This window comes from Camelus dromedarius, chromosome 33, assembly GCF_036321535.1.
Source record: "Camelus dromedarius isolate mCamDro1 chromosome 33, mCamDro1.pat, whole genome shotgun sequence".
NCBI classification, from domain to species: Eukaryota; Metazoa; Chordata; class Mammalia; order Artiodactyla; family Camelidae; genus Camelus; species Camelus dromedarius.
Genome location: NC_087468.1, coordinates 13,958,041 through 13,982,148, shown reverse-complemented (window position 1 = coordinate 13,982,148; position 24,108 = coordinate 13,958,041). Strand labels below are relative to the sequence as shown.

At 37.8% G+C, this 24,108-nt stretch overlaps 1 protein-coding gene and 2 non-coding genes across 3 annotated transcripts in view; 2 read left to right on the top strand and 1 right to left on the bottom strand.

Moving 5' to 3' along the window:
• Nucleotides 1-24,108, bottom strand: part of EIF2AK3 (eukaryotic translation initiation factor 2 alpha kinase 3) — a 61,386-nt gene that overhangs the window by 20,891 nt on the left and 16,387 nt on the right. The window contains exons 3-10 of the mRNA XM_010997866.3: nucleotides 10,509-10,703; nucleotides 8,902-9,035; nucleotides 7,029-7,263; nucleotides 6,076-6,238; nucleotides 4,968-5,108; nucleotides 4,102-4,224; nucleotides 2,027-2,247; nucleotides 1,546-1,658 (exon numbers count right to left, since the gene is read on the bottom strand). Coding sequence (XP_010996168.3) covers nucleotides 1,546-1,658; nucleotides 2,027-2,247; nucleotides 4,102-4,224; nucleotides 4,968-5,108; nucleotides 6,076-6,238; nucleotides 7,029-7,263; nucleotides 8,902-9,035; nucleotides 10,509-10,703 — 1,325 coding nt within the window. The remainder of the gene's footprint in view (nucleotides 1-1,545; nucleotides 1,659-2,026; nucleotides 2,248-4,101; nucleotides 4,225-4,967; nucleotides 5,109-6,075; nucleotides 6,239-7,028; nucleotides 7,264-8,901; nucleotides 9,036-10,508; nucleotides 10,704-24,108) is intronic.
• Nucleotides 10,265-10,336, top strand: TRNAT-GGU (transfer RNA threonine (anticodon GGU)). The gene has a single exon. It is a non-coding gene; the product is annotated as a tRNA-Thr (tRNA).
• On the top strand, nucleotides 14,611-14,685 carry TRNAD-AUC (transfer RNA aspartic acid (anticodon AUC)). The gene has a single exon. It is a non-coding gene; the product is annotated as a tRNA-Asp (tRNA).

Sequence of the window (24,108 nt, the reverse complement as noted above, 5' to 3'; positions counted from 1 at the left end):
ACACTATACCCTACTCATCCCCCATCTCTCCTTGCCTCTTACTTATTCATGATTTATGGTTCAATTAAAACGTGACCTCATGTGTGACACCCTCCTGAATCATCACTGCCAGCGTTAGTCACTTAGCTCACGGCTTTTTTCTTATGTGTTTATGTTTTCTCTAGGATCAACTCCCCCCATAGACTTCAAGCTCTCCCAGGAGATAGGCCCAGTCTTTTTATTCCTCCCAAAGCCTAAGATACTGTCCTGCACACAGATGTTCAGAGCAGATGTTGGATGAAGGATGAAAGGCCTGGGAGTGAACTGCCAGAGGAGTCGGGGGCCCCGTCCTCTCCCTCCCTCACTGCCAGCCGCCCATGCCGGCCACTGACCTGTCAATCAGCATCTTTATTAGCCAGGCTATTAAAGCCCTTACGACTTGTTACCTGCCTAGTACACTTTGCTAAAACATTGATTATATCAAGCCTTAATTTTAGTAGCAGTAGGTTCTGTAGCTTCTCCTTGTCCCCAGACCACTGATGTGCTAAGTATGATGTCAAAACAAGGGGGGGAAGTAGCAATAATCCATGTCATAAGAAAACTGGACCACGGCACCATTTCTTGTGCCACGAAGCATCAAACTCCGAGCACCTGACAGATTGCTAACAGATCCTCTACTTTAATTTTACTTTCAAATCATTTGAATTGGCTGCTTTTTAAGTAACCTACCTCCCTCTTCTGCTTTTAAAAATGATCTGTTCTATAGGTGTATTTCTCCCCATTTTTCTCCTTCTTACTCTACACAGAAAAAAAATGAACTACATAATTGAGGATTAAGTAACACATGGAGATTTACATCACATTCTAATAACGTATTAATTATTATTTGGTGCTAGTAATGTCAAGCCCAGTACTTGGTAGACCCTCAGTAAGAAAGTTATCCGAATAAGACCTCAGTCTGGTGACTATAGTCCTTTTTTCCTTTCAGTTTTATTGAGATATGACTGACATACATGGTGGCTGTAATTCTAAACTTCTGTAACACTCTATTTCCAGCCCTCTTTAAATGCCACTTCGAGTAAGTTTAAGTAATGTAAGGGATAAGCCTATGTTTTATTTACCTAGATATTCAAATATTAAAAAAAAAAGTTAACCAAGATCTTACTTTAGAGGCTTTTTTTAATTGAAATATCGTTGGCGTATAATACTACATTCGTTTCACATGCCCTCCATAATGGCTTGACATTTGTATGCACTATGAAATGATCACCACCGTAAGTCTAGTAACCATCTGTCCCCACACACAGTTATCAGTATTACTGACCGTGTTCCTTACGCTGTGTATTACATCCCCGTGACTTTTCTACCATATAACCAGAGGTTTACAGAAGACGTTAAGTAACAACTATTCTGTTCTTTATCTATTTCGCCCACCCACTCCCACCCCTTCTTCCTCCTAGCAACCATCCATTTCTTCTCTATATCGATGGCGTTTTCTTCTTCGATCTAAGCAGTTAACCACCAGAAGCCACAATGCACACGTGTATTCTATGATAAGACTCTTACCGTGATACATATCCAGAATTTTTTATGTCACTCCAGCTACTGTCATTAGCTTCTCCACTTACAGAATCATATTTATTTTCAGTTTGACACTGAGTTTCAGACTCCTTCCTTTGCTGATAAGGTGGGAGGAAAAAAAATCACTATCAGTACGAAGCCAAATTGAAGTTAGCTGACAATCTTAGGCTATAAAATAACACTGAAAAATGAATAACATTGAGGAAAACAAACTCGTCATAAGAACACAGAAAACACAGCATCTCCCTTGTCAAAGGGAGATGGAAGGATAAGGGTGGAAACCAGGCTGCAGCGGGTTGAGGAGTGAAGGGGACAAGGACATGGAGACAAGAGTAAGGGCAAAAATGATTTTAGGGTAAAACATAAGTATTATGTACTCCCTGCCCCACTCCCCACCCCACACATACTATAAGCTTTCTCTAGTCCCGACACTTCGAAATCAATTCGATTCTAAAAAATGTCTTACTCTGTGAGGGTGAGGATGGAAAAGTCGGCGCACAATGAAAGTTGTTGCTACAATACAAAACAGGATAGTTCCAACGATTTCCTTCCACCAGTGTAAGAGGAGGACAGGGTCCTTCCTGCGGACATTCTTGCTGTAATTTGGATTGTCCAGAAACCTGACCGTGATCTGCGTGCTCCGTTTGCTCCTTTCCCTCTTGTAGTAGGGCAGGTAATATCCATTATCTTCAGAAACAAATATGAAAAGTGTTTTTCTCTTTAAATATAGATCCACCTTTCATTGCTAAAAATTATCTAATTTCCTTTGACTTATAATAACAATTCCTTTTTCTAAATTCTTTAGCACATTTCATTGACCCTGCTTTTCCTTCTTTCTATACAAATAGGTTTTCCTTTATTCCATAAGCATCTTACCTTTGCTTTCTATTGAATACTAAGACTAGAAAAAACCTTAAAGGCTACTCCATTCCTTACCTCATTAATAACTCAACACTTTACATGCAAGGAAGAATCAGACAGGACTCGAACCTCCTTGAAGGATTTTAAACCTTATTTTCATTTAGCATCAATAAAATACCAACTTTTACCATTACTCATTCTTCACCAGCTGAAAGGAAAACAGCTCCACTGTGCTCTTTTGTTCATTTTAGGCTGCCAAACTGAGCTTGTCCTAGAGAGCAGCCTGTCTTTTTATCTTCTATAAAATCTATTTTGTGCCACGCGGGCAGATTACACAATTCTCTTACTTTATATTTTGGTCAGTATCAGCTAGACTGTGGTCTGTCGTTCAGCAGAGCCCCTGGGTTTTGTTGCTGTTGTTGTTAATCTATTTATTTGTTTATTTATTTATTGAACTATAGTCAGTTTACAATGTTGTGTTAATTTCCGATGTACATACATGAACATACATATATTCGTTTTCATATTCTTTTTCATTACAGATTACTACAAGATATTGAATATCGTTCTCTGTGCTATATGTTAATCAATTTACTTTTTTGGAATTAGCTTTATTATTATTATTATTTTATTTTAGGGTTTTTTTTTCTTTTCCCTGGTGGGGAGAGGTAATTTTTAAGTTTATTTATTTATTTATTTACTTATTTATTTATTCATTAATTCTTACAGAAGGTACTGGGGATTGAACCCAAGACCTCATGCATGCTAAGCATGTGCTCTGTCACTTGAGCTGTACCTTTGCCTCCTATGTTAATTTATATGCTACAATAATTTTGCAGTTTGAGCATCTAGGGTAACCAAAAAGGAGTCTATATTTTTGCCTACTGCAGACTTGAGGACTTTTTAAATATCCAACCATTCAAAAGACTTTCATATCTGAAAATATCCTAACTTGAAATACTTATTTCATGCCGAATTTCACCTATTCTTGACTTTTGTACTGATTTTTCTTGCTGGAGGACAAAATTAAAATAACCTCATTTTATAGCATTTTCACATAGCTCTGTGGGAAACACCTATTTCCTTCATTATACGGGCTGATACTATACAGATTTTATTGTATAGGCTGACAATTAAATGAGAGCTAATAACAAGGACTAATGCTTATTGAACACTTACTATTTGCTAGGCCTGGTGCTAATTAAGGCAGTACGTACACGATCTCATTTCGACCTTATAAACGACCCAATCAACAGATGTTAGGGTGACTATATCCTTGTTTTACAGGTGAAGGAACAGAGACACAGGGAAGGTAGGTGTGCCCAGCCCAGCATGTGGCAAAACTAGAATCTGAACCCTGGCAATCTGACTTTGGAGCTTGTACCCTTGGCCACCACTCATGTTTGCCTCCCAAGATATTTTATTTTCTACCCTCCAATTGACTACCTTTCATTTGAATCCTATGAATTAATTTCAAATTAAGAAATTAAAAGAAATAGAGGCGGGGGGAATAGCTCAGTGGTAGAGTGTGTGCTTAGCATGCAGGAGGTTCTGGGTTCAATCCCCAAGTATCTCCATTAAACAAACAAACAAACCTAATTACCTCCCCATTCCCAAAACAAAACAAAACAAAAATGGAAAACAAAATAGCATTTCCAATGCCAGCATAATCACACTCACCATACGGATACTGTAAGATTGAAAGGGCACCATTGCTGTACTCTTCATGAGAAAACTTATCGTTACTTAGACATTTGTCGAATTCATCAGACCCTACCAAGACAGGAGTTCTGGAAGGAGAATCTACAAAAAAATGGAAAAATCTTAACTGTTATGACTTTAATGAAAATTCGTGTGCTTCATTCATTCAAAAAAAAAAATATTCAACCGTGGTTCAGCTCAAAAATGTTAAGTCAAACAAATGGCCCAAGGTTCTTTCCCTTGAAAAGCACAGTCTTGTAGAGAAGATGAGTCATGTAAACAAGCAATTAAAATATGATGTGAGGGGATAAGGTAATAGCTTAGTGGCAGAGCACGTGCTTAGCAGGCATGAGGTCCTGGGTTGAACCCCCAGTACCTCCATTAAAAAAAAAAAAGTGATATATGTGATCAAAAACATATCTGCAAGGTATAGAAAGATAACTGAAGGAAGCGGGTGGCCCAGTATTCGAATTCAACTCATTTGAATGTCTCAAAGATTACAATGTGATAACCAGATAAATTTTCATAAATATTCTTCATATAAATAAACTAAGAGCTAAATGATACGAAAGCATAATCAGAGAATGGTTAAAGAGTTTTTCTGAGCTGCCTAGAGAAGTATTTTATTAACACTGATTTCTACAGAAGCAGCTGTTGCTTCAATGAAATCATGTTCTAAATAACCATTAAAATTCGGTAAAGTCCAAAATACCTTCCCAGTTTATCAGAAGGTATAGAGTAGGTCATAGTTGTGATCTCTGTGATGTTCAAAACTCGGGCAAAGATGGTCACGATTAGATCTCTGATGCCTGAATAACATTTATAAAAGTTCACAATTCACTTACGAATTAAGGGTTTCCATTTGATTGTTGGCAAAGGAATAATGGCATTTTCACCATTGACAGATTCCAAGGCCTTGGGACTCGTAGGAAATTTTTCTGAAATTCTGACTGATGACTGCAGATACAGCTGGCCTCTGTACATTCCTGAATCAACCAAAGCATTGGCAGTTACATTTAGAATCAAGCACCAACAATTTTACCAAAAAGGTTCACTTCCGATTGGATAAAATTAGATTCATTCCAGTTATCTATTCGTGTGCCACACAGCGCTTTTCAAAGAATCGTGCCTGAAGCTCTCAAATTTGACCCAAAGGTTATTCAAACAAAAATAGGGAAGGAAAAGTTACACACAAGTTGCAATGTTTCTCATTGAATAATTTTCGATAATTACCAGATAACTCTTCCAGCAGAAAAATTCAAAGAAATCAATGTACTTTTATGAAACTAATAGCTTAAATGACCTAACCTTCTCCTTAAGAAAACCTATCCAGAGATATTAAATACCACCATAGCACATGATGTATGACCTGTTATTATTCTTTCAAATTCTTGCACTTCGTTGAGATTGAGGGGTAGGTACCACCTTGAAAGAATTTAAAGAATTTAATGAGTATTTGACCACAAAACTAGTTCAAAATAATCAGATTCAAGGGTTTTCAAAATTTATTATATGAAAGGCTTTCAACTGCCCAGCAGCATAACAGCATTTTATCTTTGTTTTTCAGATAGATTGTACAGATGCACAGAAAAAAAAATCATCTTTAAGGAGGAGTAAATTGGTAAATATACAAATATGAATGCAAATGCAAATGTAGAACATTTTAGACTTTGAGGAAATATAAGTGATGTGAAATCATGCTATATAATGTCAACATTTCTAAGCCTTTTAAATATAAGGTTTCAGAGAAAAACAGTATGCTATAGTAATTAAGTTTCAGAATTGGATAAATGAAAGAAAAAGGCAGGAGTGGAAATCAAAGTTATCAATCTTAAGGCCAGAGAATGTACTTAGGAATTAAAGCTGCTACAGGCACACCTGAGGAAGGAACAATCCAGGGATAAAACCTAGACACCAGGACGAACCATCACTCGGTAACAGACGCCCACTCACCCAGGTAGACGCTGCTCTCCGTGGCTCCTCGCGCAGCTTCCACAATGTCTTCTTCATCTTCTAAAACTCCATCATTAGGGGCGTAACTCGTATCATCGAAAAGACTGATGGGAACGACTTTGCCATCCTTCACCAACCAGGCAGAGGCAATGGGCGTACAAAACTAAACAAAAATGGAGAAGGACTTTTATATAACTTCAAGCACATTTATGTATATTCCAACTCCTGAAATATCATTTAAAACCACAGATTTCAAATTTTTACTTTTCCAGCTTTACTGAAGTATAATTGACAAATGAAAAACATGTATATATTTATGGCGTATAGTGTGATATTTTGATACATGTTGCATTGAAAAATAATTAGCAGAGTCAGGTTAGTTGACATATCCATCCCCTCACAGTTACTGTGTGTGCGTGTGTTTTAAGAACATTTAAGATCTAGTCTCTTCACTTCTTTTTAACATTCTGAGGAACCTCCACGCTGTTTTCCATAATAGCCATACCAATTTACATTCTCACCAACAGTGTACAAAGGTACCCTTGTAATTGAAATTGCAGTCCCAAGACAAGGGACCTCTAGAAACATGAATAAGCCAGGAAGGATTCTCCCCTCCAGCCTCCCAAGAGGGTGTAGCCCTGCCAACACCCTGACTTAGGACTTCTGGTTTCCAGAACTGTGAAAGAATAAACTTCTGTTGTCCTAAGCCAAAAAAACCCCCCAAAACAAAAAACAGAGATACGCTGTTACACACTGTTCACCAGCATCCTCACCAATCGTTTATCTTTCTTGTAACAGCCATTCTAATAGATGTAAAATCACAAATTGCTTAAAGCACAGAGGATATATTGAAAATCCGAAATGGCAGTCACTTCCCTCTACTCAACATGTCTGGTCAAACTGAGAAAGTGAAAAAAAAAACATAGTTATAAATTCTCAGTGGTTTTAGGTACCTGGTATTCCCATTCGAGATGTCCTCCCTTCTTACTAAACGCCATAACTTTCCAGTCGGCAACGGAGACCTTTATCACTGTGTCCATCATGACAGCTTCCTGTTCGTCCACATCTGAAATAATTTTAGACTCTTCTTTGTTTCCATGGGGTTTTAAAGTGCTTTCAATAAATCCGGCTCTAGTTTCCATGTCTGGAATATACCGAAGTTCAAAGTGGCCAACACTGAAATTCCACCTTAAATTTACAAAGGCGTGTTTTAGAAATTTACACTTAAATAAAGGCACCAAATAATAAAGAACTCTTCTAGAGCGAGGAAGCAAACAGTAAAATTTGGTGATGAGAAAAGGAGCAACTCAACACAATCTTCTGGAAAAGCGTGCTCTGCTGATTTACGCCACAAGAGGGCGTGACTTTGACCCTTTAGAAATGGGCTCTGAGAGATGGGAACTGACAACGGCTGCCGGGCAGAGCATCTCTCAAAAATCAACAGATGTTCACATGTCCAAATCAGGGCGATTATCTCAAAACCCATCAAAATCACCTTAAAATGAGGCAGCTTGCAGTGTGCCTTACTTCTTAAAGTCTGGGCATATTTTTCAAGTGCAGAGAAACTAATACATCCCAATAAACCAATGTAAAAGGCGAGATGGATGCATCAGTTTTAGATTTTTATGCAAATGCAGCCTCGAAAGGCAATGTCACCCAGGATACGAAGCCTGAAGGTCTTACCACCTCAGCTGCAATCACAGATCTCTAGACTGAGATCGGGTTAGTCATTCAACCTTGTCTGAGTTTCACTGTCCATATATCCATAAAGTGGTAGCAATATTGTTTCCCCTATAATTAACATACAGAAAAATCACCTAACTATTGGCAGTATAGTGGTCTTGACTCTGAGATATAAAATGGCCCTAGAAGTCTCAACATCTGCTAAAAAATAGATACTTAAGGAACATGGATCTTAGACCCCAGGCTCTCCCCGTTCTGATAACTCAAGTTCTGTCGAGTTGAACACCTGCTCCTGAGGTAGCTGAGCAGCCAGCAAGCACCCATACACTTAAGGAAATAAAACCCCACCAGGATAAAGGAGGTCAGGTTGTCAGCAGATGCAAAGCCCCACTCACAGTCCAGTGAACGGAGAAAGAACTCATTCTTAATCGAATTTGAGAAAACAGTTTTCAGGAAAGGAAACTGAATTACACTGCATCAGATTAGACAAAACCTGAGAAAGCCTGGTTCACTTTCAAAGATGAAGATGGTATCTAAAATTATTTTTACTGCGCAGCAATTTAAAATTTAAATATTATGTTAAAAAAAATCAAGCATGTCATTTACGACCAATCTGTCTAATCCAATCATATTATTTTAAAGGTAAAAATTTACATTATTTGAAAAAGGAAACAAGAAAGAAGTGGCCCAAATAAATTATACTTTAAAACTTGAAGACAAGGGATTAAAATATTATTTTAAAATTGAGATCTGACTGTCCGACAACCTGTGAAATGATCTACTAGAGAGAACTGCAGAGTCAAACAGGCCCAAGTGAAACAAAGCACATTAGCTTTGTTCTGCATTCAAAGAACTTTGATCAGTGAGGTTGTTATAAAAAATATCAGTAACCTAAGACTAAGCCAATATCCACTCATTGTACGGGGCTCCTCCCGGTTACCGTATGCTGAAGCACATGGTGAGTAGTTTAGTTCAGGATCTGTTAATAATCATGAGGCCATTTTAAATTTAGGGGCTACGTTTCTCTCAAAAGAGGAGGATGCTTTTAGGGAAACAAGATCAGAAAATCTCCACAAAGAAAAAGCCGGTGAATTCCGGTCTTGCACTTCTAAACATCGATAGCAGCGCTATCTGAATACCCACTTCTCATTGCCACTGCGAGGTCCGACCGCTCTCACGGTTTTCTGGGTGCGCTGCAGAAGCAGGATGCCCTCTTCTGGTTCCACTTCATCACTGTCCCACTGGCGACAGCCCAGAGCTGAACAGATGTACCTCACCTGAAAAGGCAGATACAAAATTAGGAATGAGAAAAAGTTACAGGAGATCAGAGACAGTGAAAAAAAAACAAGCTCTATAATTTATAAAAAGTGAAAGGAAATTGGGGAGATGTGTAAAAAGTACCCAAGTATTAAGAAGCATCCGCTGGATTACCACCAACTCCTGAAATGAAACCTTTAGAACCAAAAAAAGGACTGCTGAATATTTTTTTCAGGGAATGATTTTAAGAATTTGGACTGTTTTAGCCTTACTTTGAGCATTTCTATGGAAAAAAATGGATAGCTAGTTGTGATGTCTTAGTCATTGTATCATTAATAAAGTTCTGGGCAAATTGAAAAAAAAAAACCAACCTCAGTATTGCCCTATAACAGAAATAGTCTTTAAAAATTTGAACCTTTTTTAATAGCTGTAGTATTTTAAAGTGCCTCCTTCAGGTCTTCATCCAAGGAAAAAGGAAGACTCTTTTATGATGAGAAGATGGAGAAGGCAGAAAAGCATGTACAAGAACAGGGAGGGCCTATGGACCTGACACTGAGACAAGGAGTCACTGAAGTCTGAAAAACTCAAGACCAAAGATCTCTATTCTGCCTTGTTTCACTCTCAAACCTATAGATAAATATTCAAGTACCAGGCATTAAGGGGTTAAAAAAAGATTTTTTTTTTTTTTACCTTTCTAAAAAGCATGTCTTTAATTAGTTATTCCCAATAATGGATTAATATTACAAGACCCAATCTTAGAAGCAGAGTGTGCTTATCTCCTAAGCGCTAACACTGGAGAAAGTCTAGGTCATTAACAGCATGACTTGATCGTCACACAGATCTAAGTCAAATCTGGCCTTGGAAGTTTCTGAGCCTTTAAAGAGTCTCAGTTTTCTCATCTGTAAAATGAGTACAAACTTTCCTCTTGGATCCCCCTGTTATAGGGTCAAACTGGATAAATAAGTAGTAGCAATTATTCTTAACGTCAGGATTATCATTCACCTTTGGAAGGTTCCTCATCTATCCAAGTGGAAATTTTAAAATCTAAAAAATACTGTGATGATTTCAAAATGATGCATGTGAAATGCACCTGACACATGGCAGACCACAGTTATTAATTCTCTTCCTCCTGCTAGTCCTGGCTGTGCTGTTTATTCTGTTATCTTGGGTAAATTCAGTTTCTGTTAATAATATTTCCCCCCTTGCCACTTGACGATTCTTCAATTAAAACAAATGATATCCTGGGGGTAGGGGTACAGCTCAGTGGTAGAGCATGTGCTTGGTGTGCACAAGGTTCTGGGTTCAATCCCCAGTGCCCCCATTAAGGGAAAAAAAATGAAATAAAATTAAAAAACAAAACCCAAAAAATAAACGATATCTTCAGGGGAAAATTATAACAAACCTCAACCAGTAATAGCACAGTTTAAGAAATTATTTCTTCTATGTCTATTTATTCTGGGTTCTCCCTAAATAAATCGAACGTTTTTACTCACCTTCCCACTATATGCACCGAGTCCATACGTAGTGAGGGACTTTCCTCCAACCAAGACGACATCATCTCCAAACTTATAAGACGATTCAAGAAGTGATTCAACTGTAAACGGAACTGTTTCCATGCTCTCGCGGTCTCGGTCCCACTGGAAGAGGTCTCCATCCAGGGAGGGGATGATCATCTTATTCCCAAATACCTAAAACACAAGCTAACTTTTAAACGCATCTTAACTTGTAAGAGCAGTTTAAGGCGGAGCTGCAGTCTTGAGCTCGCTGCACTCCGGCCTCCTTCTGAGCAGCATGCGGACTGGCACAGCTCATCAACCAAAACCAACTTAAAAGAACTGCCAACCTCCCCTGGGACCTACAGGTAATACTCCAGGATGGCTTTTTCTCAAACTCTGTTTGCCACGAGCCAAGAGTGTTTCACAACAATAAATGAATTATCACAGACATAGAAAACAGACTTACAGTTACCAAAGGGGAAAGGGGGTGGGGGAGAGATAAATTAGGAGTTTGGGATTAACAGATACAAACTACTATATATAAAATAGACAAATAACAAGGTCTTACTATATATCACAGGGAACCACCTTCATTATCTTGTAGTAAATCATAATGGAAAAGAATATGAAAAAGAATATGTATATATATATATATAATACATGTAACTGAATCACTTTGCTGTACACCTGAAACTAACACAACATTGTAAGTTAACTAGACTTCAATAAAAAAAATTTTTTTAAACAATTAGTGAGTTACCAAAAGAGAGTTTTGTGATCAAGTGAGTTCAAGAAACAGTTACCATAGGACTTCCTACAGCAATTACAAAGCTAATGTAGAAGATGACTGCCTAGCAAAGGGATGGCTTATGCAGTACTTTCCAGGCCTTTTTAAAAAACTATTACTATTTTTTTTCCAGGCCTGTTTTATCCAGGCCAATGACTGTCCTAGGTTCAGATCCAAGGAACGCAGGTTGATTTAAGCAGCATCCGTCTCCAGCTTTCTTTTATTCACTTTCTCAAGTCGGCTACGAGCTAGAAGCCTGGGAGCCAAGCTTCCTGATTTCATGCTCTTAGTCGTCCTTCTTTGAACGATGTTCACTGAGGGCTTACTATGTGCCGGGCACTATTCTGTGGCTTAGGATAGGCCAGTAAGCAAAACAAATTAAAACAAACATACTGCCACTGTGGAGCTCAAACTCCGGTGTCAGGAAACAAAGAATATACTGAATCATCACAGAGAATGTTAGGGGATAAATGCGATGAAGAAAAAGTAGAACAGGGCAGAGTGGGGGATGGACGTGTGGTATATTTATACAATATACCTATGAGATCACTTATGTGTGGAATCTAAGGAAAAAGACACAAATGAACTTATTGACAAAACAGAAACAGACTCACAGACACAGAAAACAAACTTATGGTTACCAGTGGGGATAGAGGGTAGAAAGGGATAAATTGAGAGATCAAGATTTGCAGATACTAACTACTATATATAAAATAATCAACAAGTTTATAGCACTGGGAACTATATTCAGTATCTTGTAATAACCTATAATGAAAAAGAATATGAAAATGAATATACGTATGTATCTGTAGGGCTGAAACTATGCTGTACACCAGAAATTGACACAACATTATAAACTGACTATACTTCAATTTTAAAAAAAAGAAAAAAATATATACAATTTGACTTACTTCAGCTAATGACAACTATTTTCCTGATCATCAAGGCTGAAAACTTCAGGAAAAGGGACTATGAACGAAGTATGAGCTTAAAACACTCTGAACAAATGTCCAACTTAACTTTTTTTAAACAAAATTTCTCTGTGTACTTCTTTGTTCCTTAAGCAGCAAGAATCCTTTCTTTAAAGGGACACTTTCAGGGATATTTTAAAGGGATCCTTCACAGGCACTAAGAGCTCTGAGTTGATCCCCAGCTCATATATCTGCCCCTCCCCCTCCCCCGCCCCCAGCTTTGCCCCACACCCCTGGGCTTCTGGAGGACAGGGGACAGGCTGAAAACCACGAATCTAAGCCCTTTCTTTCCTGCATTTCATAGTTGAAATCTTTATGTCTCCTAACCGAACTATTACAATAGCCTCTTTACCTAACTGGGAATTTCCTCAATCTAACCTTGGCGAATCTTCTAGATTAATCTCTGAGTCAGAGTTAAGCTTGTTATGACACTATTCAAAAATCTTCAACAGCTCCCATTATCTTCTTACTAAAGACCCCAAATCCTAAGTCTTGACGTTCAAAGTCCTCTAAACATGACCTCAAACAAGCTCCTCCTCCCTGTCTTTCACTTTCCCCCACGTGGGTGGACATCAGGCCTCATTACCAAAGCAGGATCTTTAATGTTACTGTTATTGCTCAGTTATGTCATTGTCAACGTCATTTCTTCCCCCTGGAACCCTCTCCGGTACCAACATTGCCCACGGCAATCTGATTTGACCTTCAAGCTAGTATCACTACTGTTTTTGCTTTGAAATCGAAGAAAAGTTTAGCAGTCTAAGTTTGCTGACAAAAATCTTCTCATCCCTAAATACTGTACTTTTTGCTGTACCTATAAACTGAGACACCATTACATTCTCAAAAATTGTTTATTGTAGCTCTAAGAAATATTTACCAGGTATGCTCATGTATACATATTTATGTTGATACGGTGGCTGTAAAAGTAATGCACTCAAACCTAGTGCCCGGGTTTTGTGATCTAAGTCCATTCCCCACCAAAAGAACACAGGCTCCGGGGAGAAACGGTGACGCCAGGGTGGGGCCAGGGCAGGTACAAGATGAGCCTTTAACATTTTATTATTCTAGAAAGTAAAGATGTGCGCCAAAAATGGTGGAAACATGTCACTGACCACATCCGGAATTTAAACACCTGGATAGTTAGGTAATGAATCATAAAGCATTGAAAAAATAAGGAATTTATGACTCGATAGTGATAACAGATAAAATAAACAACAGATGGGGGAGCAGGGAGAGTTTTACTGCAATAAAATACCAAGTGTCTGCTGGTAACCATGAAGGGAGGGCTGGAGTTGGCAAAATTAGCATCCTGCAGTCATCCCGCAGTAGAGACTATATCAGGCAAAAATCAGCCATGGTGTTCAATCCAGGTGAACATTTTCATGGGGAGCAGCATATTTGCATCATCTTAAAGTATCTTCCCACAGACTGCTTATTTTTTGGAAAAAAGCAGTTTGCAGGAAATTAAAAAAAAAAAAAAAGCCAGAGAAACAGTCATTATATAGTGGAGAAATCAGACACGACCTCGACTGAACGATCAAATGAGTGACAGACATGATATCCCACGGAAGGACGTAAAACCACCCACGTGGCTTTCTGAGCCAAGCACGCACAGCCTGAATCTAATCACCAGGAAACATCAAATAAGCACAAAATGAGGAAGGTTCTAATTTTTTTTAAAACAAAAGGTCAGAAAGACTATATTCTTCAAAAATGCCAATGTCATAAAAGATAAAGTCTGTGCGGGAAAAAAATCCAGATTAAAAGAGGCTGATGTGACAAGTAACCGTCCTACGTGACCCTAGATTAGACACTGTACTGGGAGTGGAAGACACTACAGGAGATGGATAAAACTGGAATATGGACAATAAGTGTCAATAGAAATTTCTGAAATTGATAACTGTACTGTGATCAGTAAGAAAATATCTCTATAAGGAATACACACTGAAGAATTTAGGAGTAAAGAGCTAGATGGGATATTTAACTTATTTTTAGATGTTTCAAGGAAAAAAAAAGTGCGTATGGGGGTTTGGGGGGTAAGAGAGACACACACACCTCAAATGGCCAAGCAAACAGGTTTTGAGCAGGTGAATCTGGGTATATGAGGGTTGGTATTCTTCTTTTTTTTTTTGGTACTACTTTTCATACCAAAAAGTGTGCAACTTTTTGTAGTTTAAAATCACTTCCAAATAAGAGGTTAAAAGGAAAAGAAAGATACCCCAGAGCCTTGCAGGAGTGCTGTGATTAAACTCAGAAGGCTGCTCCATTAAGGTGAAGGCTCAGCATAAGTCTGGATATTTAAAGATCTTCAACCATTACTCCTGATTGAAAAAACATCTGAGGGGGCGAGGGTATAGCTCAGTGGCAGAGTGCGTGCTTATCATGCGTGAGGTCCTGGGTTCAATCCCCAGTCCCGCCATCAAATAAATAAATAAACCTAATTACCTCCTCCTCCACCCCCCCAAAAGAAATCAACACAAAATCATAAGCCAACTATACTTCAATTAAAAAAAAGAACACTCATGAAAAAACATTTGATTTTTAATAAACTCTCTAATGGCATCGGTATGTATACATACGTGTACCATCCCATATTATCTTAGAGTTTTAACATTATTATTTTATTCTTTGCTTTCTTATACTTCTTGGTAACAATAGAGAAAAGATTTTATTTTCAAAAATTAAAACTTTTCGTTTTATCTTTTGTAGAATGCCTGACCTGAAGCTGTCATTAAGAACAGATTTGGGTCATAGTAGACATACCCTAGGATAATAGTATTGCAGTGTTTAGCCAATACGATCTCCCATTTTCAGTTACATATCAGTTAGAAAATCAAGTATTTACTGCCCTCTATCTTCCATCTTATGTCAGGTATTCTCTATTCTCTTTACTTAGAACAATAAATTCAACTTATGATAAAATTAAAAATAGGCATCTCAGTCATCTGTCATATCAACAGTGGTACTAGCTGAGTACAAACGGGGAAAGCAGGTGTGCGTCACTACAAAAAGAGGAAGAGGGGTTAGCGGGTCTGCAGTAAACAGATAACATTTATTTTTACTGATTTCCTCTCCCACTAAACAACTTATTTTCCCCTAAAGAAGCAGCAGGTCCTTAGGGAACACACTGGCACCTAAGGATAACCAACCCCCTTGCCAAAAAAAAAAATCTGTCAGACTAATAGGAACTAAAACTCATCTTTGCTTCCAAATGTAAAAGGAAACAAACTTATCTGCAATTAAAAATATGGTTTAAACAACCAAGAGGATTTCATATGACTGACCATCCTGAGAAAACTCGCCTTGTTTTAAGCCTTCAACAGCATTACTCAATGAGAAAAAGTGCAAAACCCAAAACAACAAAAAAGCATAATGATTCAATACTCGATCATCATGTCATATTTCTGGATTATGATTTTAAAGTTCACTTTTTAGATGCTCTTCGCTAATTGGCTGCTTATGAGTCATACCCGGGGCTGCTGACCTCTGCACCAATCCCTGCAAAGCTTTCCAGGCTGCATATGTGGGAGCAGATGGGGCTTTTTCCTTGAGAGCCACAAGCAGCGATATAGGCATGCGGTTCAGGTAGAGGGATGACATCATCCCTCACAAGAGCATTACCTCACCCTCCCAGCACAGGAATGAGTCACCCGGACGGTCAGCTGCAAGTCTCTTAGTATAAAAAAATGTGGGTTATGGCGATGCACTTCCACATTCCACTGATAGGTCTCTGCAAGTAGCGATTTGTTCTGGTTCGCTGCTCTGCAGCTCAGACTAATTAGGTGATTTGTTTCCCCCTTTAGTCATTTTTAAAAATGTAAATTCTTGTTATTTGGATTTCTTTCCCTCTATTTGTTTTTTCCTGTTAATAATTTTAAAACAAAAGGTTTGTCAAGTCAGCCAGCAAACTCAGTACCAAAGATCCAATCAAGGTCTTTATCTGTGCCATCACAAAGCAGTTTAGTAAAGTAATTCAGTTGCTGCTTCTGAACAAAATCTAAAAGGCATAATGAATACTGGTGGCACATATGATCAAGGACGGCAACACAACACTGTTAACTGACTATACTTCAATTTAAAAAATTTTTTTAAATAAAATAAAAAATAACTCTAACACAGACACACAAAGGCCTGCCATTTGAAATCAGAACAGAATAAGAATTCCATTTTCAAGTGGTAGAAGGAACTTCACCTGAGAAAACAAAGGAAGTTTCACTACTAATATGAATATAATCAGCAACAAACAAGAAGTCTTCTTTAAAAAAACTTATGATTACTAGAGGGTAAAGAGGATAGGGAGGGAGAAATTGGGAGTTCAGGATTTGTAGATACACACTGCTATATATAAAATAGATAAAACAACAAGGACCTATTGTATAGCACAGGGAACTATATTCAATGCCTTGTAATGGTCTAGAATAAAAAAAAGAAGACAAAAAGGAATATATATGTGTATAAATGAATCACTATGCTGTACACCAGAAATTAACACATTGTACATCGACTACACTTCAATAAAGAGTCGCCTTATATGAAAAAAATGTATTTCATTTGGTTCTTCCTTCTTCTATGCAACCACCCCACAGCCCCCCAACATCCCACCATCAACATACACACTTTGGGGGGTATAGTCAACTTTATTTTAACTTAACATGAAAATTTTGCAACATATAAAATGTAAAGATACTAACAAGATAACCCCCATGTATCTGTCACCCGGTTTCAACAATTATCAACACTTTGCCCCTCTCTGCTCATCCACTATGTATATTTGTTAACGAGAGTATATTACAGTCAATCACAGGCATCATGTCATTTCACCAATAATGTACTTCAGAACTCATTGCTGAGAAGTAACCACCATGCCAATGTTACAGCTAACAGAATTAAGAGTAATTCCTTAAAATCACCTACTATTCAGATTTCCCTCATTGTTGCAAAGGTATACTGTATAATCAGTTTGCTCCAACAGGGAATTTAAACTCCACATATTACAGATGTAGTCAGTAGAGCACAGGAGAGATTGGTTTAAGTACGATTTTAGTAGGAAATCTGCTTTCTTTCAGATTTCCCCAAATGCTAGTTGGTGTGAATCCTTACATATTTTATAAATATAAATACATCCACAGTTAGAGATAATTGGCTTATAATCCAAATGCCTCACTGAGACAACCCTTTGATTTATCAGTCTCCTTGAAAGTCTCAGCAAAAGAAAATGTCAAAATATACCCTTTCCATTTTGACTATGGAGGAATCTCTCCCACTTAAAATCCTTCAATGGTTTCCCATGGCTCTGGATGAAATCTAAAACACTTCACATGTGTTGCTGGACCTGGAAGAGCCTGCCCCTGGCTTCCTCCAATGGCGCATCTCTCCTGCTCGCCCCCAGTTCCCATACTGCTGGCCACCCTCCCCTTCCATTGCTCTGAGCACACCATGATGATTCCCACTGCAAGGCTGTTTCCTCTCCCAGAGCAGTCCTTCGTGGCCTCTCTACCCATCTCCTGCAGCTCCTTCTCCTCATAGGATCTCAGTTGTCAACATCATTTCTTCTGAGAAGCCTTCTCTGACCCCCAAGCATGGTAGGTTGGGTATTCTTGCTAAGTCTCTCTTAGTCCCACCCTTCCCTGTGGCAGTTAGCACAGCTCAATTATGACATATACAGTATAGTCATTTCAGATTTGTCTCCCCAGATGGCTCCACGTAGTGTCACGTAAGTTCCGTGACAGCAAGCGTCTCATTTGTCCCAGGCATTGCTGAACCCCAGCGCACAACCCTGCAAGACTCCTGCCCTCTTAAAGAGCAGTTCAGTCTTGGATGTGTTAAATTCTGGTACCTCTGACTCTCTCACTAGGGAAAAGTTTAAGAAGTAATTAAGTGTGCTGAGCACCATGCTAAGTCTGCTATATTTACGAAGTCTTTGAGTAATTAGTCCTGATAAGGCCCATTAAGAATTATAATTATTAGAACAGAAAATGCAAACACAGTGGTAAGTATTGAAGCATTTCAAAAGGCATGAAATATTGGAAAGAGGGCAAGACATATGTACAAAGATCTAAGGTTGCGTCTCCGCTTTACTCCATCAGACACACCTCTGAACCATTCTGAGCCCCAATTTTCTCATCTGAGAAAGGGGGGTTAGTAAAAATATTTATTTTATAAGGCTGTGTTAAGGAATAAAGAAGAATAGGTTTGATATCACTTTGTAAACTATAAAGTGCTAATCAAGCAAGTTATTATGTAGATGTAAAGATTGACGGCTGCTATTTTGAGCCTCAGGTAATTTGTGGGTGTGCATATATATGCGTAAAGCTGTTAAAGAAAAAAGTGAAAAACAAAAATATAAACTCTTTATCTGACCACCTATAAACTCACCATGAGCCTGCTTGGATTCTCTATAAGGAAACTCCAGAAATGACTATGGTTCATTAACAAATTACAAATATTTCAATAAAGATTTTAGAATTCAAATAGTCCCTCCAAAAGTAAATTCAAGGAGAGAGTAGAAAGCTTAATTATGCCATGTCAATTACAGCTGACCCTTGACACGGGTTTGAACTGCAAGGGTCCACTAATACGTGGATTTTTGTCACTAAATACATACTATAGTACAACAGGATCCACAGTTGAATTCAAGGATGCAGAACCGTGGATATGGGAGGCCCAATGAGAAGTTATATGGGGTTGTTTCCACACATGGAGGGTTGGAACCCCTAACCCCCACATTTTCCAAGAGTCAACTGTATTTCTTTCCCAATCCTGGATTCACAACACTCATTTAAAAACAAAACCTCAAAACTATATACAGATGAATTCAATGCAAGAATTAAATATATCAAACAGCAACCAGTCTTTGACTTACCAGAAATCTCTATCAGCCCTAACAACCTCCTTTGGATATAGAAGTTCTGAAGGCTCGTAAAGTACTTTGTTGACCACAAAGACAAACGATATTAAAGAGAAGTTAACAGGCCTATTTTTATATATTTTAATTCTTCAACAGTGTTATACTACATATGGAACACAAAATGGTAACTCTTAATAAAGTAAAATGAACAACTGACTAGACTGCTAGTTGCCAAAATTGACTATTTGTGACTTTAAAAGAAGAAGAAGAAAAAAAGATGTTCCAACATCATTGTGTTGAGGAAGTGCTTTTTAAAAAATTTCCCTGAATTGCAATGAAAACTAAAATCATCATGATGAGGAGAGTAAAGGAAGCTTATTTGCTGAAAGTAAAGTGTTTTTGGGAATCACACATCAAAGACCGAGGAGGGGAGCATTATGGTTAACAACTAGTTAGGTGATCACGGTTAATAACTAGTTAGGTGATCTGACATGAGGGATTATGAGATCTTTTAGTAGATCCGAGTATTAGTCAGAGGAGGCACCCTATGTGACACGCTTAAAAGTAAATATAGGGTTTTTTTTTTGAAAAGAAAAAGAAAATGCAGACAAAAAACCAAATCCTGAAGTGACTTGGTATTTATGATCATCAAAGATGGTGAATTAATGCTCAAGAGCAGTGAGATGCCAAGTAGATAATAATTATTTCATTCTTTCTTTCCTCAACCTACAAAACAGAATGCCTCAAGTAAAACTACCAGATTAAATTTTTAAGTATACTTTTTGCATTCATGGTGAAAAATACAGATTTTACTAACTCACTCTACTTTCACTTAGATTAATATACATTCATAAGGTAGATAAATAATGTGCATGAAACAGAGTCAAATCAATTTCTCACTTGGCAACATGAGTGCTGGAATAAATGGATTTAGTTTGCAGCATTGTTTTCAGCCATGCGGAGGGATTAATAAAACAAAATTAAGTCAATGCACTGTTTCTCTTCTATAATTAAAAGAAAAGCAATTAACCTAAGCAATTATGTAAATACAGGCTTGCTACATGACTGACAGTGACTTTTCCAAGTAAACCACCATCTTACATTGTGCTCATCCAAGGCTAAAATTGAGCTTGTTTATGAACAAATGAAAAACTGCAAAATGACCAGACCTCTTTCAGTATAAACTAGAGAATCTTTCAAAGAGATTATAGATCCTCTTTTAACAAAGCAATACTTAAAACAGTCTACTAATGGACCCTTTGTGAACAAATCAAGTAACCATTAAAAGTGTATTCTTTTCAAAGGACCCCCCCCCCCCAACCTATGACGGCCCTTCTTAGTGAACGCAGTCTGATGTTCGGGTGGGGAGGAGGCTGGAAAGCTCTAGCACCATAGTTGTCTGTTTCTGCACCTGTCTGAAACAGAAAGGCCTGTGTGTCCCTTGGGGAGAAACATGCCTAAAATAAAATAACACAAAACCCCAAACTCTAACTATAGACTTATAACAGAGTTGTTTGTTCTTTTTAAGAGGAAAAAAAAGGACATTTTAACAGAAAACTGAAACAAAAAACAAATATGGTATCTCTAAGTAAAGAAAAGACAAAAGTATTGTCTAAGGACAGACAAGTTATACATATACAATTATAATATGCATTCTAAACATAGATAAGGAAGGTCTCTGTATTTATGCCCAGAGAAGTAGATAGTTCAAGGCCATTTCATCTACTTAGATTTGATGAACTGTGATCCACATGCCACCCAGAGAGCCCAAAGAAAAGCAAAATTACAAAACAAAATTTTAAGATAGCCAGTGAGGAACCACAGCCAAATCTACTTAGTGCTTTTTCAAGGTTGAATCTGCATGTAAATTACCAGAGGAAAGCAAATCAGATTTCACCTCAGATGGTCCTTCTGAAAATTAAAAACAAAATTCTTAGCTACCGTCAAAAGTATTAGGCTTAAAACCTGGGGCACATCTGTTAAAGCTAACAGTAAATCTTAGGTTCATCATTCATTGTAACGCGCACAGACGCGCCTGGATGCTCAAGCGCATGCGCGCAGCTTTGGTTTGGTTTATATCAGTATTCTTTTGAGGAAGTTTATAAATAACTAGTCAAGAGGAAAGAGGGCACAGAATCAAATCTGTGTCCCAAGGCATCACTTCCTGCAGCACACAATTCATTCTAAATATAATGCGAAACACTTGTTTTTAATGGAACTGTCAATCTCCCTTACCCTCTGGGAACTTCTTTTTGCCCTGACATAATCAAAACATGTCTAAAGCAACATAATAAACTATTTTATATGCCTTTTGGACCAGAAAAGGTTAAGGACATCATCAGAGCAGGCTGAGAATTAATGAGATTTGCACCTAGTGGTAATGAATTTGCGCTATTTTTAAAAAAGAATCCTTAAATGTAGTAAAAAGGGAAGTCAAAACATTCCTGTGCACCAGAAATTGACACAACATTGTAAACTGACTATACTTCAATAAAAATATATTTTAAAAAATAGATTACAAAAACAAGTTTCTGCTGCATAGCACAGGGAACTATGTTCACTATCTTGTAATAACCTTTAATGAAAAACAATATGAAAATGAATATATGTATATATATGTATACATATGTACACATATATGGCTGGGACGTTATGTTGCACACTAGAAACTGACACATTGTAACTGACTATACTTCAACAACAATAACAAAAAAATCCCTCTGGATAATTTCCTTGGGTGTTTCATGCATTTGATGGTACCTGAGTCCTGAAGTTAGGACAATCTTTAGAAATTTAGTCCAATCCCATAACTTTATACAGGGAAAGAAATGAAAGCTCTACTGAATTAAATAATTTAGCCAGGTCACATGGCCAGTGAACGGCAGGATCATGACTAGAAGCCCCTGATTCCTAGTCCCTCCTCCACAGCTCCACACAGCCTAAAAAGTTCCTCTGCTGCTTTTACTTTATTGTTCTGGCAAAAGTACACGTGATCCAATTCCTCTATCACTAGTAACTTAAAATTTATTATACAGTCTATCAAATCCTTTATCCTTTGCTTTTCCTCATCAGATTAATAAATCACTTTAATAATTACTGCACAGAGAATACATCTTCTCTGACCTTCTGGGTTTAATTGGTTTCATTTTCGTACCACTCTTGATGAAAACTTGGAGAAGGTGACATTCTAACAGGAGAGTCTCCAGATGGAGTCATGAACCTACTTATTGTCACCTGGGTGGCTCCCACTCTATCTCCCTACCATTCCTTCCGCCAGTTACACCCAGGCCTCTTCCCTCCACCTCCTTTACTATCAAACACTGAGCTTCCGATAGAGAAAATTAACTACTTCTCACCAAAAATTAGGGAGCTTCATAAAATATTATGTCAGATATATTTAGAAAGGTACCATTAGTCTACACATCCAATTCAGGGCATTTCAAATAGCAGTCTTTGTTCCTCTTTTTGTCCAGCTTCTGAACATAACTTCTAGATGCTGAGCGACACACATCTTGCTGAATACCAGGTGACTCAAGCTCGCAATACAGTCCTGTCTCCTTGTTAATATGTTTATAATCTTACAAATATTCTTATAGTATTTCTATAATATCCTAGATTAGCAGTTCTCAGAGTGTGGTCTGTGGCCTCTGTTTGAGATGCAGAGGGTCAAACAGTTTTCATAATAAAGTGCTATTTGCCTTTCCTGTGGTGATATTTGCATTGATGGTGTAAAAGCAATGGTGACTAAATCTGCTGGTGCCTTGGCAGGAATCAAGCACCGGAATAGCAGTCTTTGTCCCTGCACTGGCGTGCACTGGCATGCTCTGGCAGCAAAAAAAGAAAGAAAGAAAGAAAGAAGAAGAAGAAGAAGAAAAGTTTCACTCAAGAAATGTTTGGATGAAACAATAAAAATTAATTTAATTTAATAGTGAGCTGAGTGAATATCCTTTTACTAGTCCACACAACTAACTAGGAGGAATGCATCAAGCTCTTCTGTCACACCCTGAAGCATGTTTTGAGGAAAACCACTTGTAGGGGGAGGGAGAGGATAGCTCAGTGGTAGAGTGCATGCCCAGCATGCACAAGGTCCTGGGTTCAATTCCCAGTACCGCCATTAAATAAGTAAATAAACCAAATCACCTTCCCTCGCCAAAAAAAAAAAAAATTAAAAAAAAAAAAGGAAAAGCACTTGTGGGACTGAGTTCTGAGTGGACAAGCTAGTGGCACTGATCGTGAAGCTCTGTTTTTATTTGAAAAAAAAAATTGAGAGAACTAAGGTTGCGAGACTTGGGTATTTCGCAAACATTTTCTCAAAAATAAACCAAGTGAACTTCTCACTTTAAGGAGAATAACTGACCATGTTAGTGATAAAATCAAGGTTTTGAGCGAAAATTAGAATTTTGGAAAAGCAATATCTACCAATGTGAGCCTAACAGCTTCCCCGGACTCAAAAGACTTTCCTGATGAGATCAGAGGTGATAGTAAAAAATTTGAGTTTAAAAAATACTGTATGAGGAAATATGTCAACATTTGGAAGATCTGTTTAACTCAGTGAATTAATATTTTCCAAGTAATGGTAGATAATCACGCATGAGTAAAAGGCAAGATAGACCAATGGGGGTTAATGTAACAGTACAACTGTTCATTGGTAACGTTCCAGATGCCCAAGAGCAACTAACCTTTAAGAAACTTCCATTTGTTTTGGTGTCTTATCAAAAAAGAATGACCACAGTCATCTGAGAAGGCCACTAAAATACTCCCTTTTTCCAACCACATATGGATTTTCTTCTTCATACAGCTCAACCCAAACAGCAGTGCAATGTATTGAATGCAGAAGCATATAGGAAAACTTAACTGACTTCTATTAAACTTGAAATTAAAGAGATTTGCAAAAATATAAAACAAGGCCACTTTTCTCATTAAATTTTTTTGGGAGAAATACAGTGATTCTTTATAATAATGTTATTTATGCTACATGCAATGCAATGGGGTTCA